This window comes from Monopterus albus, unplaced genomic scaffold, assembly GCF_001952655.1.
Source record: "Monopterus albus unplaced genomic scaffold, M_albus_1.0 scaffold253.1, whole genome shotgun sequence".
Classification (NCBI taxonomy): Eukaryota; Metazoa; Chordata; class Actinopteri; order Synbranchiformes; family Synbranchidae; genus Monopterus; species Monopterus albus.
The window spans coordinates 183,036-206,348 of record NW_018128133.1 but is presented as its reverse complement, the minus strand read 5'-3'; the positions used below and the strand labels follow the sequence as shown (position 1 = coordinate 206,348).

Sequence of the window (23,313 nt, the reverse complement as noted above, 5' to 3'; positions counted from 1 at the left end):
AGGACTTTTATTTATAATGGACTAAGAATGTTGATGTCAATTTAACTGTAAGATCAGTTTAAATGTTCTGTATAACCACCACAAAGTCTGTGCAGTTAAAACTGTGCACCAGAGTCATGTGAAAAGTCAGCAAATGTTAAACTGTAATTTGCATTGCTAGTTAACTATATTGACCAATAAAAAAAAAAATCACACTTAAAATTACACATTAACATCCTCATACTCTGGTTGAGTTCAGTTTACTGTGTATCAATGCAGTGTCTGCATATTTCTGCTTTACCTTGCAAAAAATAAGCAGAAATAGTCATTATCACAAACTGATTTACTCATACATTAAAATAAAACTCAAAATTAGCAATTTAACCATTGACATAGACTTCTGAGATATCACAATTAAAAATGTGTTGATAGTTTTTCAGCAATTATTGTCAATTTTACAGTTTTATAAACACAGTAATTACTGTTGAGCGGGATCAGATCAGAACTAATATTTGGCAAACAAACTGAGTTTCTGGAGTTTGACGGCATCTTTAGCTCTTATAGCCTAACATGCAACACCTTTAATGCTTGATTTTATGTTAATAACCAAAGCTGTTTCCTGTGCTGCCTATGAGGAGCGTGTACACAGATGGAAGGTGATACCAGTGTCCTTTAAGTTAAAAAAACTAAAGGTTTCAAAATTATACCCCGAACATTATAGCACAAAGTACAGACATGCATAGTTTTCTTTTAATTTAATCTGTAATCGGAGGCCAATTATCATGTTGAAGGAATCAGTCAGTTTTTATGGAGGGAATGAGAGGTGTAGCATAAACTGAACAAAACACAAAAACAAGATTAAGAGTTAGTGGTATAATATACCCTTAGTCTACTACTAAATACAGTTATCAAAGAAGGTTTATTTCAGAACAGTGTAAATATATGCAATTCATCCACTGGAAATAACAGGTCAAGGAGCTAAATGTTCACAGGCCACCTGAAAAATGTATATTATTATATGACACAGTCACAGATTGGGTTTGTGATGGTCACTGTATGGTCAGCATCATCTCCGTGTGTTCTACATGTGCTGCTTCCTCTTCTTCAAGAGTGCATCCCGTAGAGCGAGCTGGATAAAAAAAAAAAACAAAAAAAAAACAAAAAGAATAAATAATATTCTCAGTAGAAATGCAAAGACTGTTCAGTTCATTCTGGCATTTACATCTGACAGGTGTGACGTACCTGTTTCTCTCTGAAGGAGCGTTTGCCTTTGGTTCTGACATTCTGACTGTGTCTCATCATCATGAAGTTCTTATTCCTCCTCTTCTCCTTGTTGCTAGTGCTGGCATGTGGGTTCAGCTTGCTCCGCTTTTTGACAAACTCCTTCCGGTCCGTTCGACCTGCCTGGAAAATTCAACACATCATGTCACAATGTGCAAACTGCCCATGAATGACTTTCCAGAGTCACCATAGTTGATATCTGAATATCATGATTTTACCATGACTGTACCTCTAAAATTTCTCAGTAGCTACAAATAGGAGTTTACCATTGCTGTTGCTAGGCGGGTTTCCTTGTCTGCTTTTGGCTTCTTGTGTAGCATCTCAATATCTCTCAAGGTCAGCAACTCCCCTCTGAAAGATTTAGAAAAAAAAACATACAAAACCCATAGTATGATATTCCATCTTAAAAAAAAAAAACTACACATCTCAGCATAATTCTTTAAACTGCGTTCTCACCTGTTGTCACGCTCATCATCCCTGCTCACATTTTTCCTCTTCTGGCCCTTCCCTGGTGCAGCGTTTAACTCTTTGGCCATCTGCACCAGACGGATCTTCTGGAAGTCATCCTGAGTGAGGAGCCTGCTGCTGCTGACCTCTGCTGCCTTGGCTTTTCTTTCCTCCACTGGTATACTCTGAAGTTTCTCTGCCTGGCACAAGCAGACGATCAATGCAACATTTTACATTAAAAACAAAGTTACTGTACACAAATGGCCTTCAGCAGTTTATCAAGCTTTGTATTTTATCCTCACCACCTCTCCTGTTTCTTCATCAGATGAGTGATGAACATCCACCCACTCCCCATCTTCATCATCACCACTCATACTGGCACTCTCCCAGCCATCTGTATAAATACTTATTAGTCTAATACTGATCATATATTATTCCTATACACAGGCATTGCAGTATAAAAGCATATAAACCCTACTGGATCACATAAGACGATGTAACCAATAACATGAATTCAAAGATGCAATATCTGCTGACCTTCATCCTCTTCCCCCTCTTTCTTCTCCTCCTCCACCTCCAAGACTTCAGCTCCAGGTATATAGTCCTTAGATTCAAGCTCTCCATAGTCTTTGATCCTGGCCTCTGCTGATGCCTCTGTGGGTTTCCCCTGGACAAAACAAAGCACAGTTTACAAAAACAGCTGGATTTTTGTCCATTCCCAACACTCTACTCTCATGTGGATAATTCATTATAACCACTCACCATGAACAAACTCAACCATTAAGGCACCACGTTACTTTACATATTGCAATTATCTAAAGAAATGAATTATGTGAAGTCTTTTCTCATTTTGTGTAGAACTAAAGTCATACTCATTGATGTCAAATCTGAACGTAACGTTTCAGACTCACCCTGTCCTTCTTGTGCAGCATCTGTGGATTAAGTGTCCTGAACAGTTGGATCAGTCCTCTGGCAGACATCATCACATCTGAGGCAAATACAGACACAGACATGTTGCTTGTGTGGGAACATACATGCACATCTCAGAAGTGTGACTGTGATGGTCACTCACTCTTGTCTTTGTGGGTCTTGTACTGGGCCAGGTCCTGCAGCAGATCTTCAGTGATGGCAAGAGGACAGCGGGCTGCCACCTCCTTGATGGCATTAATACTGAAGCGTATAGAGTTGTATTGTGGTTTGCCTTTCTCATAACGTTTATTCTCCTTTTTCACATCTTATATTAACATACATATTAACTTTGAATAACTTCAACCTGAAGGTAAAGAAGTATAGAGTCCACATGGTGGCTACTTACCCCACTGTCATGACCTCTCCAGAGTTTCTGTCTGTCACAAAGTTGTTAGCAATGGTCATGATCACAGACTCAATGATCTGCATGAGAGAGAATATACAACGTTCACAGTGTTAAGAGAAATTCTTATGTTAACCTGTAGATTTTAACGTACCTCAGGGGGGACGAGCTGGTGGGAAGCCTGGGCAGCACACAGCAGAATCTTGGTCACCTCTACAGAAACAGCAGATGGTTAGAAACATGTCACCAGAAGTCAAAAGACTTTACTTAACAGTTATTTTACCTCTTTGATGGGGCTGAAGAAACCTCTGGATGAATGGGTAGAAATTGAAGAGGAAGAGCTGTAGAAGGACAAGAACAGTGAGCATTAGTCATATCTAATTTACGCTTCTATCAAATATATCCAAAGCACAGACACACCACAGACTGTTTAAATGTTCTCATTGGCTACTACTGCTCTTTAAAAATGTTGGAAAAGCTGATTCTACATATTTGACATAATCATCTGTGCTCCATCAGCAATAATTAGTCCATATGTAATTACAGCTTCACAGCAGCTATGATTCTATATCTGGTTGCAAATGAAATAACTGTATTTCAAAAGATCACTGGAACAACTGGTATTTAAAAGTGGTGCTGGATATTAGGCCTAAGCTACTGCGCTGGTCTTTGCATTGGAAAACTGTTGATCTGTTTTAAATAAACTGATTGATGGAGTCACCAACAGGGGTGTCCAAAGACCATGATTATTCACCCACCCTCAGAGAAATCTGATTTTAAGGAAAAATTATCTGTAGTTTATTTTGAAGCAAATGAACATTGACAAATCCTTTGTACTGAAGTTTTTTTATGGGGTGGAAAAGACAGGTGGGCCTACCCTGAGGATCATGAATTAGGTGAATAGCAGAGAAGTTGAACACTTCTGCTTTTTTCTTTTTCTTGTGTTTCTGCCCAGAGAGACCAGAGAAGTAAAATGATGAACTCAATTCATCTTAATATACAGTACATATAATTCAGTACAGTAATGCAGTATACAGTAAGGTATGGCAATTGAGGCCCCCAATAACTCTAGTAGTAAGGCTTATGGATACGGATGGTTTCCTATATCATATGATGTTTATACTAATAGATGGTATGGATGTAGGACAATAAATGGCTGGTCTATTATAGTGTATAATATCATCCTAATATCTTTAGTCATTTAATTTGATATGTATAGCTCTTTCTCTCGGAATGCGACAGTATGCTGTCTGTTTTTACTGTATGTTTTTATTTTATTTGTTACAGCAAATCAAATTTTCTTATGTGGGACAATAAAGATTGACTGACTGACTGAATGTACCTTGAGAACTTTCATCGCCTTTTCCATTTTCTTCTTGTTCTTGGAGGTTTTCTTGCCAGTGGAGTATCTCACCATCAGGTCTCGGGCTGAGGGTCCCTCTGTCTGGTAAAGAACACAGACTCTCAATAAAACTTGCAGAGCAAATCTAAACCCTATTTATTTCTGCTACATACACATTATAACAATGCTTAACTCTCTTCTAAACCGATCAAATGATAATTCTTCCTTTAAACACATTATCTTTGGTACTTGCCTCTGATTCAGAATCACTCTCATTTTTTTCATCCTCATCTTTTCCCAGGAAGAATTTAAGACCTGCAACAAGGATCTAAAAAGGGGGAGATACAGTAAAAGATGTACAGGTTTTCTATGTATTCACTAGTGTCAGCAAATATATTGCTTTCAGAATGGAAAAACATACCTTTGTCACTTTGGAGAAGCATGCTGTTGTGATAACATTAACCGTTTTGGCATCATTCCTGTCAAAAATAATGGTGAATAATAAGAATCCCCTGTAAAAAGAGCTCTACAATATCTTATTTCAGTGTCTATGTCACCCACCATATGTTCCTTTTATAGAGCTCCGCCATCACATCTAAAGAGATCTTTGCTGCAGTGGGATTACTGTCTCTCAGCATGGTGTACATGAAGTTCTGTAACATCTGAAATGCACAAGATTACAAAACAGTTTTAAGCTGCTGCACTCAGACAGTCAAATGTGAGGTAGATGACTTGTGTGTGCATTTACGTACCGTGTTGACCTTGTTGTTTTTGTGCTTGGCATTGATGTTTTTGATATCTGTTACAATGTGTGTGTACAGTGTCTATGGAGAGAGAAGGAGCAGGGGAAAAGGAGCACAACAGGAGAAAGAAAGTCAACATAAATAGATGATTATGATACAGAAAAACAAGTCCATTGGTCAGCATTATATAATTAACTCTATATAACTAAAATAAGTGAAAGTAAAATGGTACAGTAATTAAGGTTCTGACTAACCAGTTGCACAAATTCCCCTCTACCTAAAACTACTAGTGGGTTCCCATCTTCTTAGGTCTGAAGCTATTTAAGAATGTAACAAACCCTGAAAGCATATTTACTACGCCAAATGTATCAAAATGTTTCAACACTTCCTAATAATTTCATGGCAGAAACCTGTAATATTCCCTGATTAGATGTTGGCTGACAGTGACGCTCTAACCTTTCTAAGCAGTTTGTCGTGACATTTCAGCAACTCAAAGAAGAGCTCCAGGAGGCCAGTGGGGTCGATCAGATCTTTATTCCTCAGAATAATCAGCGCTTTGCAGAAGGTCTGACAAGGACAGGGAAAACATGCAAAAACAACATTTCACTGCTGTGTGACAAGTTGTTATGCAATTGAGCAACTGTCCTGTTAAATTATACATCTTACCATTCTTAAGTCTGGCTCTAAGACTATGTGGTGACTCAATAATAACTCTATCAGCTCTTGTGGAAAAGTAGACAGCTGCTGCAGGTAGCAGTGACCAACCTGAGGGACAAGAGGAGATTTATTTACAAGTCGCTTAGAAGGCACATACAGTATGTTGATATGATCACTCCTGAGAGGCAGACAGAGAGACTGTGACCGATTTGACACAAACATAATGGATACACGTTTTTACACATAGGTTACGCTACCTGAGCGAGAAACATGACAAGGTCTGCTAACTCCTTGTTCGGTTTGTCAGGCTGCAGTTTGAAGATCTGAACATTGGACTGGTAGTGTCGGTACTGCTGCAGAAACTGTTGCAAGCACACGAACAAACACTGGTGACACATAACTGTAACGGATAATTCTCGTATGCTTACATTCACAAACAACTAGCATGCAAGCTAATAACTTAGCAATCTTAGCTAACAACACTTACCTCTTCTACGTATGACTGAGGATCTCTTTTTATAAGATTCTGCAGTTGTGGTAAGTTGTTTGGCAATTTGTTGCTTTGTCGCCCGGACATTTTTCAATATGGCCCTACGAATATATTGTGGAAAAAATAACGAAAATAATAGCTTTTTACAAGGCAAGCATGTACAGTGTGTAAGCTGCCATTTAAGTTGCCCTAACGTCACATCCGGGATAGTCATCGTCACTTCCGCTTAAATAAACTAGAGGTGTTTTTTTGTTAGTTTAAATGACCTATACCAACTACTGTAACTAGTATCTAGCCTTTTATAGTTGTAGTTTTATAGTTACCCCATTGGTCCACATTATTTTACACAGGGCCAGCTTTGTCCCTTATTGTAACTGTGTGCATATATATTTGTAATTTCTAATTCCTTTTTTGTTCATCTGATCTTATTTACTCGTTGCCTTATGGAAGAGCATTGCACATATACACACATACTGAGCGACTGTACCAGAAACAAATTCCACACCTGGCCAATAAAGCTGATTCAGATTTTCAGCATAACATGCCAACACTGCCTTGCTTTTGTGGTCAGCTACATTTCACAAGATTTCTGCTATAACTATGGTAAAATTCAATATTTATAACTAACACCATGGTGCGTTCATTGCACAATGCTGGTGAAGCTGGTGTAAGACAACCTGTCTCTGCTGGAACACTGTTTATTGCTGCAATCTTTGCAGCTAATTTATGTTTGTTCCATCAGATAGCCTAGGGGTGTGCATTTATTCAGGACAATTAAATTTAATTATTACAACAAAAAGACAGTGTAACAGTAGCACCTGTAAAATATGCAATCCAATGCAATAACCAGCCAAGTGACCATGTTAATATCAGTGAATTGCCATTACAGTATAAGGTTACTTGACAAAATAACACATTTCACTATAGCGCAGAACATCACTACAAACTATAATTCCAAAAACTCAAAGTTAGAAATTATGACATTATAAGCTTCGTTACTGTATTACTCTGCGTAACTTATATAGTGTATATATACTGATTTTAAAGTTAAAAAGCAGTGGCCTACTTTTCATTGACCCCCTCCTTCCACTCCAGTATCTAACCTTGCACAGCAGCACAGGCTGCTCTTCCCCCGGCATTTCAGTGGTTTTCTATTCAGCAAACTTGATAAAGCTGCATTAGGTTAATGTTTCTACAGATGAAGTGTGGAATGTGATGTCAACCTTTTTACACAGCATGACTGCTAACAATAAGGCTGAGCACTTTGTCATGCTAAATTGCAATATGCACTGAAATGACAAAAGACAAAGGACATTTTATTCTGTTTTTTTAAAACAAATGTTTCCTCAACATATTTAAAATGTATCCAGTTTAATTTTCAAGAAATGAATATATACACTTTTAATTTCATCATTTATCCAAGGCAGTGAGCAACTACTATATAATAGATTTACAAAGCAAATACTGACATAGTATTCTGTCAAGGAATTGTCCAGCATTAAAACAGGATTCAAAATACACAAGTAGAATTTTGTTCCACATAAAATAGAGACCACTTATAAGTTTCATAATTATTTATGAAAATCCAAAAAAACTGTGGAAAAAACCATTAGTGTTCTCTTGTAGGTGACAATAAGAATACAATCAGCAGTTCTCATAGATGCATTGTAAGGGAGTAGCAGCCAAAGAGAGAGAGAACTCTAAAAGCAATAATAAAAATATAGACTTCTTTAAATGACTTACTCTCAAGAAATGGAATATTCTAGGGCTTTGTTTTTAAAAAGTACTGTAATTTGGCAATTTCTGCCTGTGTCAACTGTTTTTGTTCTATTGTGAAACAGTCACCCAGCCTCTACACAATGGTGATGATACTTTGCGCCCGTTATCCTGAGATGTTTTCCTCTGCTTGAAGGCATCTGAGGACATAGAGGATCACTTGATAGCAGAAAATATACTGGTCCTGTAAACAGAAGGAAAAGGGTGAAAAAACCATGTGAGCCAGTGATGTAGAGTCAAAACAGTTAACAGGTAAACTATAAAAAAAACAAATCACCTCTGTCTGAACCATTCCATGTCTCTGAAGCCTCATGTTTCTAACAACATCTGAAATATCAAACTACAAAAAAAGTTAATTATATTGTAATCATCCCAAACAAAAAGAGTAAGAACAGAAAATTCCTTATTAAAAATATACAAGATAAGCACGATTAAGACTGTGATACTTACATCAGCATCTTTACTGATGAGACCCAGAACCACATCTATACAGATGAGGGTTCCCGATCGACCAATGCCTGCACTGCAGTGTGTGATTATAGGCCCTGATTGGTGAACGTGCCTCATATAGGAAATGAAAGTGAGCAGCTGCTCAGGTTGGGAGGGTGTTCCATGGTCGGGCCACCCCGTGTAGTTGAGATGAGTTACAAGCTGTACCTCATTAGTCTGAGGAGAGAAGGCAGGCAGGCATCAAAGGTTTTGTATTTGTATTTTGTATTTGATTTATTCTTTCAAACATGTAACGACAGTCAATATGTCAACACACAATTTCACACATATCCACAAATGCATTATCAATTTGCTTATACCTAGTACATGCTTGAACGGAGTAGGAAGAAGTCAGACTTATCCAGTCCTACCCCCTGACATCATCTTACCATCATTGGTTTGCAAGCAGTATCTCTACATAGATAATTTTGTTCTACACCACGCTAGTGATATACTAAAAAATATTACAGACCGTTAACATTCTTACACCACACCCACAATATTACACCTGATTAATCATTAAGCCTGTTCTTGCCCATATCTTGATTGACACATACCTTTATATTTATGTTTAAACTCATCAATTCTATTGCTATTTTTTATGTCCACACTTAAATTATTCCATAGTTTTACCCCACTTATGGAAATACAAAATCTTTTTTTGGTTGTACGTATAGCATGAATTTTTAAATTTAACTGACCCCTTAAATTGTATCCCCCTTCCCTTTCATTAAATAGTTTTTGAATTCCACCAGGTAATAAATTGCTCCTGGCTTTATACATAAACACTGCAGTCTTATATCCCACTAAATCAAAAAAGTCCACTCTACTGGACTCAACTGTTCTACTCTGTCTACTCCACTTCAGTCTACCAGTTCACTTGACTGTGCTTCAGACCACTTCAAGGATAAGCTCACTTTATTTTAATCTGCATTTCCCGTATCACCTTCTCTGTGGTACACATTCAGGGAACAAGAAGTTGTTACCGGGGCAAGGGTTTAGCCTCTGAAAGAGTTCAGAATAAATGTAATGTCAGTCAAATGGTTTGTCGTGCTTCTCTGAGTCAAAGATTAGGCTTGGGCTGCAGGCTGAGGCTACCTACCCAGGCCTAATCTTTGCTTTCCTTCTGACTCAGAGAAGCATGACATTACATTTATTCTGAACTCTCTCAGAAGCTAACCTTTTGTTTTCCTGAATGAAACCTTGCATATATCGTTAATGTAATATAGAATAATTTAGGTCCCAAGACTGAACCTTGAGGCACTCCACATACAATATCCAGATCACTCAAATGATATTCACCCAACTTCACAAATTGACGCCTCTGATGATGGTAAGTCAAATAACTTCTAATCCATTTCAGAACCATTCCTCTGAGCCCATATTTTTCTAACTTGTCCATTAATAATTCATGATTGATTGTGTCAAATGCCTTTTTTAGGTCAATAAATATTCCTATCGTGTATTTCTTCTCATCCATAGCACTTGTAATGTCCTCCATCAGGTCGGTAATGGCCAAAGTTTAAAATATCTGAGAGAAAATGAGAACTCTGTGTGCAAGTTTACCTGCACATCTTTGACCTCAATGAGTCGGATGACAAAGTGGTCCAGACACTGGTCTTTGATCAGCATGATCTGTAACCTGTCGTCCACCATCTCTGCTGTCCTTGGCGTGTCCGGCCAGTATCGCTGACATTTCACTTTACCCCCCTCGACTTCCTGGGTCATCATGGCGATCACATTGGACTTCTGCTCCCAGACCATTTGCCAAAAGTCACCCAGTGTGGTCGGTAAAGGTCCTTGACAGGCGATGTACATGAAGTACTCATCCTTCACTGGCATCTTGATGAAGTTGGCGTTGATGTAACCCCCATCTTTGCCCAGTACAACTCGAGTTGTGTCGACTAGAAAAGGTATGTACATTATAAAATGTTTTTTTTTATTATTAGATTTCAAATTATGTATCCAACTCTGAATTTAGTGAAATTAACTGAAAACCCTTCAAGTTTCCTGTGATACAAATGTGGACCAACACATTCGTTATGTTTCTTACAGGGAACAATATTCCTGTAGCGATTCTTCCTCTTGTTCTCCTGCGTCTGACCTATTAAACAGTCGTCCAGTGGCTGCAGATTCTGAAGATTCTGTCAAGGAAGAAAACAGATGCTCATTAAAAATCAAATGAATCACAATTAATTCATGAAGTACAAAAACTTCAAAGTAGATTCGCACGTCAAACTCCTGCAGCGGGACTTTCTGCTCCAGAAGCCCCCTCATCATCTGGACCACAGTGTTGAGCTTTGCTCCCGTGTACTGACCATCAGGGACCACCTTGACGAGGGGCAAGGAGGTCAGCTCATCCTCTGTGATGAGTGGCCTGTCTGGGGGAACACAGGAGCAATATTACAACCATATTCAAAACATAAAAGTAAACAAAACTTTTGTCTATCAAGAGGGAAAAAAAAAACAAACAAAAAAAAAAAACACAAACTGGTCTGCTAACTGAAATCTAGATTTTTGGATTCAAATGTCAAATCTGAAGTTCAGAGAGGCAGTTTTACCATGGCTTGATTTGGAGTTCATGTTTTCAATAGGTAGCTCATCACTTCCCCATGTGATTTCATCTTCCTCTGGCTGTCCAGCAGTCATTTGCAGATAGCTGCTGATTTGAAAACGGAAACAGTGAAGAGGTGTGAATATATTCATAATCCTAAATGTGATCGGTATATATTCAAAAAGCAAAAGCCTACCCTTCATTCCTGTGATTGTCAACACTTTCCTCTAGCCATTCCGCTTTCCGGGAACTCTAATTATGTAAAAATCATAAGCAAAACAAAACAAAAAAGAATCAGATTTAGCCAGCATATAGTTTCATAATGTCTGGTGGGTTTGATTTATACCTCAGGGGAGTCATCAGGTAAAGAAGAGCCATCACAGTCCGTGTCCTCAGAAAATTCGTCGCTGTGCTCCGTATCCCTTCTCTGCTCCAGTGGACCATCGCCATAGTCTGTGATACATGGCAATTCAGTCTAGCTTGTCAAGTTTACGACTGAATTGTTTGATTCAAAATGACGCAACAATAAAAATTGTTCTACAGAGATTTTCTAGCATGTACTGTGTATTCTACCTATTGGTGGTATGAAAGGGGGGCCCCCAGATTTCAGCTCATTGAGTGGCGTACGCAGCTTAGATTTTACTCCACTGTCCTCACTCAGATCTGAAAGCAACATGGAGCAGATTGGGTGGTGCTCAGAGAGAGATGGCGAAACTATCATCAATTTAATGCAAACACGAGTCACAGGGTCATGTTAAAATAAGTGATTTTATAGTTTAGTTTATTTACTGGTGTAAGTAATTAAAAAAAAAAAGCATTACACATAATACAGAAATAAAAATGGGATTGTGCTGGTGAAATTGGAAAACCCAAACCAACCAGTCTTAAAGGAAATCTCAGGAAAAAAGAGAAATGGAAATAAAACAATAACTAAAAGAAAAAAAATGTTTTTTTTTTAAAGAGCCGGTTAATTACTTTGTGTGGTTTTAATTATGATACCTGTATTTCCATTGCACTTGTCAGAGTTGATGGGCAGATAGCTCAGGTATGTACTGGGGGTCTGGTCTGGCGGTCTGGAGACCATAAGATGCACCAGACCTCTAGTTTTGCGGATGGTGGTGACAGCTTTGGTGTGGGACACACCTGTCATTGTTTCTTCATTCACCTACAAGAAAAAGAGTCAAAAAAACCTTTAAGAGAAAGTGCCTTGGAACATCTGGAGAAACTGAACTTAATACAAATTCATAACAAACAAAGCATACACATATAATGTTAAAAGAAACAGGTTAGCAGATTCAACATTTTGCAATATTGCTACTAATAAATGTGAAATAGGCGTGAAAAGCATAGAAAGGGTTAACAGTAAATGAGCATTTAGTAAAGCACATTTGACCTCAGACTGTCAAACAGCACTCACTTTCAGCAGCCTGTCTCCAACTTGCAGCCTGCCTGACGACTCTGCTACCCCTCCTGGTGTGATGGACTTGACAAAGATCCCCCTTTCCCCTCCAATCACAGAGAAACCCAGACCTCCAGATGGCGGCTTCTCCAGATCCAGTTTTATTATCTCCTCCTGCATTTCCAACAAATGTGCAATAATTTTTAATTCATGATTCAAAGCTAAGCAATATATCTTAGCAGCAACGAGCTTTATTACACTATTAATACAACAAGAATATTTGCCTAGTGATGTATGTCTTGATCTACCGTACATGTATTCCTCTTTCCCATTAACAACACAGCTGCTAATTGCCGTAATCCTTTGGCACAGACACACCAGCTTTTCTAGAAATTTGCTTGGCGTTATATGCAAAAACAACAAAAGATTATTTTGGTAACCAATGTAAGCTCAACCTGACCATAACCTGCTGGCGAGTTACACATTTTGGATATAATATCAATGATCTCTCTCTCAGAATAACAAGTATGAATTAAAAAACAATCAACAGGATCTACAGCATGATTATATAAATGTATTACCTCTAAAGGACAAAATCCTGCGAGAGAATCTGTATCTTGTGAATCTTCTCCTTGAAGAAACCCTTAAGACAGAAAACAAAGTTGCAGTTGTATGCAAAACAGAAGACAATCAGAATGTCACTTGTGGGACCTTTATGATTGTAAGCATACTGTACCATTTGTGCTGGATGAAACCTTGGGGCTAAAGTTGTTACTGAGAAAAGAGACATTTTGATGCGCTGGAAAAACAGGCATTCCATCCCTTTCCGCATGAAAAGAAGAAGAAAAAGAGAAAAAGATTATTGAAATTTTGCCACATAAGTGTCTAGAGCTAAAAATAACCCCTTGTCACGCAACTGAGATGTAAAATAACACAGAGTCAGTATGAAAAAAAATCCATCTAGGCTACATGTCATTCTTTGATAGTGCAGACTACCTCGTGGCCTTGAGCGCGAGGTCGGCCAGGGAGAGCTCCAGCAGTCTCATGTTCTCATTAAGAGTCAGGTCCTGGGTTGGAGCGCCATTGATGTAGTGGATTAGATCAAGTGGTCTCAAGCTGCCCTCCTTAAAGGCCAGTGAGCCTGGCAGGATGTCTCTCACATACAAAACCCCATACACACTGTCGCTACCACCGTCCAGTACCAAACCTGGGGATTGAAGGATAAGTATAATGATTTCCCTCTGACTTAAAGCACCAGATTCTAATGCACCATCTTGGAAGATTTACAGGACCAACAATGGACACTGTGTGGTTTTATCATGTGATGAGGGTTGTTTCTTACCCAGTGGCTCTTGGTTGTCCTTGAAACAAATGTCAGGCAGCAAGTAAGCGTCAATGGGGGGCTTGGGAGCCTCCAAGACCCTCCCTACCACTAAGTCAACCATCCGAGGGGCAGCACGCACAAGAGTGACCACCTCAGTGTGGCCCATATTGCTCACATCTGTGTTATTCACCTGTGGATAGAAAATAAAGGATTCAAATTATTACAGACAAAGGAATAGTTAAAACAATCTGGGAAACATGCTTTATTCTTGTACACTAAATACAGAGCTAGCAATTAGCTTAGCCTAGCTGGACAACTGCTACCTTTTTACTAATTATTATATTGTGTTTTGAAGTCTTTGTGTAGAAGGAATAAATCAAAAGCATCTCAGCTGAGGCTAAAATAAGGAATAAGGGATGAATGAACTCGTACCATAATCATTCTGTCCCCGGACCTGAGTCTTCCATCCCCTTTGGCTGGATCCTGGACGATGTCATGGATGTAACAACCTTGATCATTACCTTTGGTGAGGGTAAAGCCCAGGCTGCCTTTTTCTGACTTCATCAAGGAGACGTGCAACACTACTTCCTAACAACAAAGAAGAATCTCAATTAGAGGTATGAATAAATATATAAAATTTACAGTTCACGTTTTAGTGGAACATTTATCTAACTTTCTAAACCGAGAAGCTTCCCTTCCTCACTCCTTACCGGGACAAAGTCTTCCATGCCCTGTCCATTGCTGGACATGGTGAGGTTTAAGGGCAGAGGCAGTGGAGGGGGCAGTGGATCTGGACTTGGTGCAGAAGGAGAAGACAGTGAAAGCTGGGGGGATGAACCCAGATCCGTTGTCACCGGGGACAAAGAATGTCTGTCAGAACAACCAAAAGGCGAGATTATATGAGGGATCAAAAAATATTAACACTGATGACAAGATCATGATTGTAAAATCAAATCAAGTACCCCTTACTGATGTCTGACCTAGTCATTGACAGGTCTGGGGAATAGAAGGCGGAGTGGATGCTGCTGTTCAGTTGATCAGTGCTGTTATAGCGTCCCAGTCCCAGGTTACTACTGGGGGTCTGGTAGACACTCCTCTCCCATGATTGCCTGCTGTGCTCCAGAGAGCTCGGGCTGAAGGCTTCTTCCACCTCTTCATCGCCATCAGTACTGTCACTGTAGCTGTTGCGTCGACCAGGGGTTTTGCTCAGCAGCCTCCCCAGGGCCTCTTCCACGACGCCCTGACTCTTTTTGCCTTTTGTATCTGGAGATGAAGTTGTCGTGCCTATGTTCAGGCTGGGTTCTGTCTGGGTCACTGGCCCCTTTCTGGGTAATGGCTTGGGTGTCTGGGAAAAAGAATTACTGTGTTTTCAACAACTACTAGTACAGTAGTGAAGGCCAAAAAAAAAAAAAAACATTCTTTTACTGCCTCACTATAGCTGAAGTGTCCATCTCAGGGAGAACACCGGGTTCAGGTCTACAGAGGAGCAAAGTCACCTCCTGTCCTGTTCCTCGCAAGGCTGATATCACCTCCTATGTGTAAGTGAGGTAGGAGATGCGGATACAATTCAAATTAAATTAATGTACCAAACAACATGATTTCCACTGCTATCAAGCCATGACAGCGCACGGAGAAACATCTTACGTACATGTTGCGAGAGTCCTTTGAGGGGAGTTTGATTGACTCGCAGGATAACATCACCTACGTTGATGCGACCGCTCTCTGCAGCTGGTTGGCCGGGGAACAGCTTTTTAACCCGCACCATGCTGGAGCCAGAGGGTTCGTCAGGAATGTTCTCCTCTCGACTAAAGCTGAAACCCAGCCCTGATGTGTTCTTCAGCAGACACACGTCAAACACGTTATCTGTGAAGATAGAGACATACATCAGCAAGTTCAACAGCCAGTTAAGTGTGAAGTGTTAATGTGTTAGCCAACCTGGCATCCTATCTAGGGTGTACTCTGCCTCTTGCCCAGTAAGTGCTGGGATAGACACAAGCCCCTTTTAATCCTGTACAGGGGCTGATCAGAACAAGTTTGAGCTGATGTCAGATATTTAGTCAGTCTGGTTTCTACCAATAATTAAAATCTCATGATTGTGCAAATTTACTAACTCAGAAACATAAGTACTGGTGAGGATTCCTTAACTGTGTACCGTGCTCCTGCCTCACCTTGTGTGACAAAGCTGTACTCTGGCTTTTCTTTGGCCTCATGTGCTTGTTCTTTGTTCTTGGTCTGGTCTCGGTTGCTGCCAGCAGATGGTGGAGTGATCTGAGGTGTTACCGGAGCATGCACGCTGTCTAAAGGCAGCTGACCCTTCTCCAGCAACAAGTGCACTGTCTGAGGCGCAAAGGGAATGACTTAATTAGTGTTAGGTGGCCAGCTGAACGGCTTATCAGCAGGGAGCTCAGAGTAAATGCCATCCCTCACCTGCCCAGTGTCTCTGAGAGCCTCTACCGCTTGCTCATGAGTGGCTCCCTCCAGACTTCTTCCATTGACAGCAACCACACGATCACCTGTGCTCAGGACAGACACAGTTAGGGTTAAGACACACAGAGTCTAAACAGACAAAAGCTATACCTCATTCTAATTTCAGTGTATAACTTTGCCTTTGTGTATTACATCGTTTGAAAGAGCAGTGTTAAGAATTTTACCTTTCTGTATCCTTCCATCGAGCTCCGCTGCTCCTCCTGGTATGATGGTTTTGACATAGATGCCTCCATGTTTGACAGTCGTGTTGACTCCCCCCTAAGGAATCAACATAAAACCGTTTGTCATGTATTTTGTTTGGGAGTTGATAAGAGGTTTGGAAAGTTTTTCCCATTTGCAATATGATAAATGCTTTGACTTTATCAAACAAACTTCACAAGAGAAGTATTTGAAATCTTTGACATCTTTAACTGAAGTTAATTCTTTATTGTCTTGTTGTGTCCCCATCAGAGCTTTCATATTTAAATAGTGCTTTGGTTGAAATAATTAAATTCTGCTAAATGTAACATTTAAACAAAACATTTATCATTTCACAGTTGTAATTTAGTTAAATAAATTTAATTTAGTAACAAACAAACAAAAAAATCCTCCACTGTAACGTTATTGATGACATTAGTGAGGGGGTTAAATCTCAATGGTCATACATTTCTACTCGGTGACCATTAGTCATGATAGCCTTGACAATGGGTTTAGTGCTAAGGTGAATTTCAAGGTTATTTCTGTGTTTGTATTACTAATGAAACACACAACTCAATCAGCTGAACACAAAACTGACAGCAAACCTATTCTGAAGACACATAGCCAAGTAAATTGTTACTGAAATGAACCAATATTAATCAATAAAGTGGTGAAAATCCCTTAAAGAGAAATCAAATTAGTGTCAGGAGTGACCTATTGTACATATGTTATTTGTCTGTCACACACACACACTCCTGCAAACAGAAGTATATAAAATGTATTCACACACTGTTGGAGTGAGATGAAATACACAAGGATTAAAGGCACCCAACACCACAAAGTCACATCACAAAATGCCAAAACAGTCAAAAGTGCATTCATCAGTCTACATGAATTAAATCGATCGTTTCATGTATTTGTTTTATACAGTGTGGCTCCGATGGCATTAGTACCCCTGCAGAGGCAGATCATGAGGAATTGTTTAGTGTTAGGCTGTACCGGAGATCTTTGAGTTCTGAAAATCATTTTCGAGCTGAGGTTAACAATTGTTTAGGTCCTTTTGATGAAGGAAAGCAAAGCAACAAATTACTGAAAAAGTCTAGTTTGTGTTGGCCGCTACAAAGTATTAACTTAAGGGGGCTGAATAATTTTGCACGCCCAGTTTTTCAGTTTTTTATTTGTTAAAAACGTTTGAAATATCCAATAAATTTCGTTCCACTTCATGATTGTGTCCCACTTGTTGTTGATTCTTCACAAAAAATTACAGTTTTATATCTTTATGTTTGAAGCCTGAAATGTGGCAAAAGGTCGCAAAGTTCAAGGGGGCCGAATACTTTCGCAAGGCACTGTAGGTAGCCATAAGAAAGCTCACTGCAGCCCTGCTTAAAAGGTTTGGCTTAACTGTGAATACTGTAAAAATACAGTGCGACTATTTTTTTTATACTTAATGATTAAAAACAAAAAAGATAGCATGCAAAAACAGTTAAGTGGACAATATATCCACTAGGACTTCCAGCTGTGACAATGCAGAGCATTACGAAAGCAAACCAAACCAAGCACCCTAGAAACACACACAGACAAGGGGAAAAGGGGGCAAATCAAAGAGGATGGAAACCTTGCCGAACAGTACCGTGACACTTATGCCCAGGCCGCTGTCTTTTTTGGACAGCTCAATGTCAAATAGTTCTCCTGGACGGAGACTATTGACCCCTGGGGCATTACCATTTAAATTTTCCATGTTGTATTCCTGCAAACAGAGAACAGGGTATTAAGTTGAATTATCAGAAGCTGGAACATGCAGAAAGAAAAAGGGATCAAGGAAGAGTGAGGTAGAAACTGGCAGATAACAGATTCAAAGAACATGCAGCATACAAGTAATAAACTGCCTTGCATTGACAATGTAAATGCAATGACAACATAAATTAAATACAACAGGCAATTAGTTGTGCCAAGCATCTGACATGTCATATGTCATGCTTGTCTGTGGAAGAAACATTTACGTCATGTGCCATTAAGAGAAGTTATATTTGCTCCAGAATTTTTGATGTATTGATTTCCTGAGTAGACAAAGACTATGTTGGACGATGCATGGAAGCAATGAATGAACTTACGCCAATGAATTCATAAACGAAAAGGCCACACCTTTTTGACTTTGAGTTTCTCTTGACTACTGGAATATGTCTCCACATCCATGTCTGAATCCAACCGGTCTAAATGCTCAGAAACTTTGGGAGCTTCTGACAATTTAACTCTTCTAGTTTTGGGCGGTAGAGCTGGTGGTGTAGGATCCAAACCCGTGTTAGGTTCTGTTCTCTGACGCGGGACAATGGAAGCTGCAGAGGCAACAGCCGTAGCTCTTTCAAGGCACTGATGAACTCCATTAGCAGGGGGTTGGCTGATTTTGGCAATGTTGGTACTCCTAGAGCCCTGAGGGCTGAGGCTGGTGTGCTGGTGGACTGGGGAAGAGGTGGAGGATGATGGGCTAGCACTGTGGAGAGGAGGGCTGGTGCTTCCTGTTCCTGCATGCTCCTCTGATGAGGTATCCAATTCTAGTTCACGTCTCTGGGCTGAGTTAAGCGACTTTGCTGGGTAGGGAATATAGCCTGAAGACCAATGTCAAAACAAGGAATAAGAACACTCATATTAGTCAACAAGTGTAGAAGTAGGAGGAAACACTAATAATAAACTCTATATATGATGCAGAGGAATAAGTATGATAAGGAACAAAAACAAATAACATGAATTTCACACAAAGCATTAACAAATAACATTCATATCTCTGCTTTTACCTTTGTGAAGCCTCTCTTTGGGCTGCGACACCACCAGAGTCACATCATCAGGAGTATTCTGAAGGATATCAACAGTGGCGGCATGAGGGAGCCCTTCCAGGTTTACATCATTCACTGAGATAAGCCGGTCACCTGCATCAATACCACAGACAGACAACTGGGTGTTGCCATGACAGAAAACTGAAATGGAGTTCAGCACAACCATTATCAAAGCAAACAAAATACACCATAAGCTACCCATTTAAGAGGAACAGGGTGGCACAAAATAGGGGCCTACCAGGTTTGAGACAGCCGTTGACATCAGCAGGACCTCCGGGAGTGATGGAGCTAATGATGGTACCAAGATCCATACGGCCAGAGTTCTCCCCTCCTACAACCTGGAACCCTAGAGAACACATGTAAACACATAATTCAAACCCAAAACGTCTGGGGAACACAAGTGGCTTAGACCCAGTTTATAATATCTGTCAACTCTGGCAGCTGAGATGTGGCAGAAGTTGAAATTCAGCTCTTATTTTAGGAAACTGCTCTTACCCAGGCCATATTTCACATCTTTCTTCAGGTTTACAGTTGTGATTTCTCTCTCCGGAGACAGTAAGGCATTGAGCTTTTTCTTGAACGAATCTGTGCAGCACAAAGACATTTCAGATTTTTAATGAGCAATACTGAAAGTTCGCCACATTATCACTTTCATTTCTGACAGGTGCATATATATCATAGTGTAATTTTGGCAAATTAATTTGAAAGGTGATAAGCATCATCACTATATCTACACTGCAACTATTAATCAGCCCCAGCAGGGATACAGTGTGGCTGGCAGGCCCCTTACTTACTATTGACTAATGGGTCTGAAAAGATGGGCTGGGCCAGAATGAAAGGAAAGATCATGAGTTCAGTGTCAAGTAAGAAGCTATTAAACACTGGGACCAGGGCCAACATTAGGTTCTACAGGCTGGCAGCACCTTTTGACACCTACCATTAATAGAGGTTGGGGATGAAGGCGGGCCAGAGGAGCTGTGCATACTGACTCCTGCAACAAATCCACAAGAGATCAGAACGGCTCGGCTTTAAGAATTGTGCACCGTGCAGAACCAATGACAACTGTACGGCTGTCAATTTGCAGGCAAGAAAAAGTAATGCCATTGTTTGCAATTTCCTGGTTTTCTGCATAAATTGGTCATGAAATGTGATCTGATCTTCACTGAAGTCACAAATAAAACAGAGACAATATTTCTAAGCTGACAAAACACAAACAGTGATGATCTTTCCTGTCCTTATTGAACACACCCATTAAACATACAAGGTGATGGTGGCAAAAGTAATGGTATCTTTCTGCTCACCTTCCAAACTTACCACATTTGACTATACCTTAGCATCATACTCGCTCTGCTTTTGTTTGCAACTCTGCACCACTACTGTGACGCTCTGCAAGTGAACAGCAGCATCCTACACAGGTCAGCATCCTTACCTACTACATATGCGTGGTCAGTATCCTCTATGGAGGAAGAGTCTGATTCCTTTTTGGACTGGCTAATGCTCCAGGATGTGCTGCTGTGGGACATTGTACCCAGTGACCTGAGAGGAAGAAAATAAGTGAGGAAGACTTTAGCTAGGGAGGAAACCTTCCTCAGTGATGGGGGCAGGGTAACTAAAAGCAGATCAAATGCAAAAAAGGTACAGTATGTTCTGCAACAAAAGCTCTTTCATTCTGATTCTTAAAAATGTTCAGGCTTAGGTTTTTACATGTAGAGCCCTATGCAACTTAAAATCATGTATTTTGTAAAGCTGACACAAGAGGGAGCAACTGACACAAAAACATGTTCATTACTAATAACTACACTGATGTGGCACTAGTGTAGAAACACAAACACAGACACTCGGGGGCATGTGCACCCTCACGCACAGACCTCCAGAGAGTTAATTAGAGGCTGGAGGTAGAACTCTCTGTGTATTGTCTCTGTAGTGTTAGGCAGAGCTATACTCCGAGTAACAAGTCCTCACTTAGTAACCTCAGCCTGTCCTGCGGTGAGCACGGAGACTAACGCTGGAGAACTTAAGAGGGACATAAGTGCAAGACCCCAATGCCCCTGCCAAGCTGGAAAAAGATTTTAAACAACTGATTAATGGAGTAAAAATGCATGCATGTATTGTAGTGTCCACAGTTTGGTGGACGGCAAAGTAAAGAAATAATACCTGCTACTGTCACACATACAAGAAAATCTGTTTGCATTGAACATTTCACTTTTCTCAACTCACCTGTCCTGTTGGCGTGCCAGGGAGTCTGTGTCCGAGCTGGCTCGCTGGTGCTGCTGGAAGTGGGAAGCCCCTTGATTGGGCTGTGGCTGACCCAGTCTGCTGTGCAACTGGCCATGATATGGCTTTGCCATTCGGTACTCTGGAGACTCTGGCATCTGTTCAAGGTTTTGATGGGAGCGGCTCATTATCCGTGGATTGGAAAGGACCGTGGAGGCCACTGGATTGAAACCTGGAAAGTGAAGGTCATCTTGGACTAATATTGGGCCAGATGGTGCCTTGCTGAGCGCTGCCTCTGAGTAGGAGATCCTCTTCAGGTGTTCTGGGTTAGAGCGTGTTGATAAACTGGCCAGGCTACCTGGCCTCCCCATGGAGTCCACACTCCGAGGGTCAAGAGAATACTGCAAATTGCTCAAGGGGGAGTTCTCTGATCAGAAAGAACATGGAAAATAAAACAACGAAATTGTTAGTAATAACAAATATGGCATTTTTGTTTGTTAATATGGTGAATGAACGAGAAAACGTTTTAAAAAATGAAGCAGGAAAATTCCAGAGAGCTGTTGTCAGTAACAATCAGCAGTTTGAAGTAATTACTGTCTCTATGGAAAAATTGGTCCTGTCCACTGGTAAGTACATCTTTACTTTCTGGAGTCAACATAATGGCCTGGCCAGTCTTTTTGGCACTCATCAACTTAATAACCAAGCTTTGACTTTATGTCAGCGATCTGGTGGGACTTCGAGCCACGATCTAGACCAAGCAGATCTGCTGTTCAGCCAAGTAAAACAAATCAAACAGAGCAATACACCACAAAAAAAATGAACCAACAGTTAAATATCACTCATGTTTCTTTGGCACAGTACAAAAAGAATAGATGTGCAGAATCAAAAACAAAACACTGAAAAATCTGAAAGCCTTTAAGGTTTCCAAATTTTACATATAGTACATTATCAAAAAGTTATTTTTGTAAGTGAAAAATAAATTCTTAGAGAAGGAAAGGGGTGGACAATGGTTTTCACTGGGAGACTGTGTGGGATGACATGCAGCTGTTGCTAAAAACAGCGCGATTAGTGTCGACATCAAGTTTGTTGGACACTGATGTGTCAAGTTTAGGTCTACTGTGTTTAGGTCTACTACATTTTAACATTTCTCTTAGCAACTGTAAATGCAAACATTTCGCTGACCAGATATTCATATCTTGTCTGAGGTCATATTTTGTCAGGTCCACCCGCACAGCCACGGTGGCTGCTCTCCTACCTAGGTCCTGCAGCTCCTGGCTGTTCTGTCGGGCCTTCGTCTGCAAGTGGAACTTGTGCTGATCGGAGCACAGCTGGAGCAGATACTGACACGTCTTGCTGTCTGCCTGAAACTGATGCTTAATCCCATCTGATGTGTTCTGAAGGCAAATCTTCTTTTTCTTTAGGATGACAAGTTAAACATTTCAATGAAAGTGAAGACCACCTAAGCTAATTTACAACGAACAGACTTCATTTACTGTAGAGCGGTTGAAATCTATTTCAGATAATAAAGAGTCAACTACATACTGTAAAGGAAATCTTCTTTGTCTCCCTCCAAGGGAACCTTAGCACCGCGGTTCGAATTCCATTAAGGACCTCAAAGATCAGCACCCCTTTGGAGCAAACACCAAGCAAGATGCCCGTCTGGGACCTCTTCTCAGGAAGCACTCGATGGAAATGGACTCCATACTCTGTCAGCCTCTGGCTCACCTTGAGGACAAACAAGACAGGGAGTCTTAAACTCACAAAATACCACAATACTGAGATGGAGGGTAGAGATATGAATGTCTACCGAGACA

General features: G+C 40.2%; 2 protein-coding genes across 2 annotated transcripts in view; both read right to left on the bottom strand.

Moving 5' to 3' along the window:
* Positions 1 to 322: 322 nt before the first annotated feature.
* On the bottom strand, positions 323 to 6,449 carry sdad1 (SDA1 domain containing 1). Its single transcript, XM_020621032.1, is given in 22 exon segments — positions 323 to 1,108; positions 1,222 to 1,383; positions 1,527 to 1,611; positions 1,717 to 1,907; positions 2,010 to 2,101; positions 2,245 to 2,374; positions 2,619 to 2,695; positions 2,780 to 2,877; positions 3,023 to 3,099; positions 3,174 to 3,232; positions 3,303 to 3,458; positions 3,778 to 3,789; positions 3,897 to 3,966; positions 4,362 to 4,463; positions 4,615 to 4,689; positions 4,783 to 4,840; positions 4,923 to 5,023; positions 5,114 to 5,185; positions 5,561 to 5,671; positions 5,771 to 5,869; positions 6,019 to 6,123; positions 6,249 to 6,449. Coding segments are annotated over 22 exon segments (2,070 nt in total). The 5' UTR covers positions 6,339 to 6,449; the 3' UTR covers positions 323 to 1,060.
* Positions 6,450 to 7,605: 1,156 nt separating this feature from the next.
* Positions 7,606 to 23,313, bottom strand: part of ptpn13 (protein tyrosine phosphatase non-receptor type 13) — a 42,180-nt gene continuing 26,472 nt past the window's right edge. The window contains 34 exon segments of the mRNA XM_020621063.1: positions 7,606 to 8,211; positions 8,305 to 8,367; positions 8,478 to 8,693; positions 10,083 to 10,420; positions 10,570 to 10,660; positions 10,749 to 10,897; positions 11,078 to 11,175; positions 11,267 to 11,322; positions 11,417 to 11,523; positions 11,644 to 11,733; positions 12,070 to 12,235; positions 12,488 to 12,643; positions 13,051 to 13,112; positions 13,206 to 13,291; positions 13,466 to 13,676; positions 13,812 to 13,983; positions 14,226 to 14,381; positions 14,504 to 14,663; positions 14,756 to 15,138; positions 15,227 to 15,325; positions 15,442 to 15,656; positions 15,962 to 16,130; positions 16,221 to 16,306; positions 16,445 to 16,538; positions 18,088 to 18,204; positions 18,600 to 19,060; positions 19,247 to 19,378; positions 19,524 to 19,631; positions 19,781 to 19,870; positions 20,223 to 20,276; positions 20,715 to 20,821; positions 21,503 to 21,926; positions 22,755 to 22,914; positions 23,042 to 23,224. Of these exon segments, the coding sequence (XP_020476719.1) occupies positions 8,134 to 8,211; positions 8,305 to 8,367; positions 8,478 to 8,693; positions 10,083 to 10,420; positions 10,570 to 10,660; positions 10,749 to 10,897; positions 11,078 to 11,175; positions 11,267 to 11,322; positions 11,417 to 11,523; positions 11,644 to 11,733; positions 12,070 to 12,235; positions 12,488 to 12,643; positions 13,051 to 13,112; positions 13,206 to 13,291; positions 13,466 to 13,676; positions 13,812 to 13,983; positions 14,226 to 14,381; positions 14,504 to 14,663; positions 14,756 to 15,138; positions 15,227 to 15,325; positions 15,442 to 15,656; positions 15,962 to 16,130; positions 16,221 to 16,306; positions 16,445 to 16,538; positions 18,088 to 18,204; positions 18,600 to 19,060; positions 19,247 to 19,378; positions 19,524 to 19,631; positions 19,781 to 19,870; positions 20,223 to 20,276; positions 20,715 to 20,821; positions 21,503 to 21,926; positions 22,755 to 22,914; positions 23,042 to 23,224 (5,337 nt within the window). The 3' untranslated portion in view covers positions 7,606 to 8,133.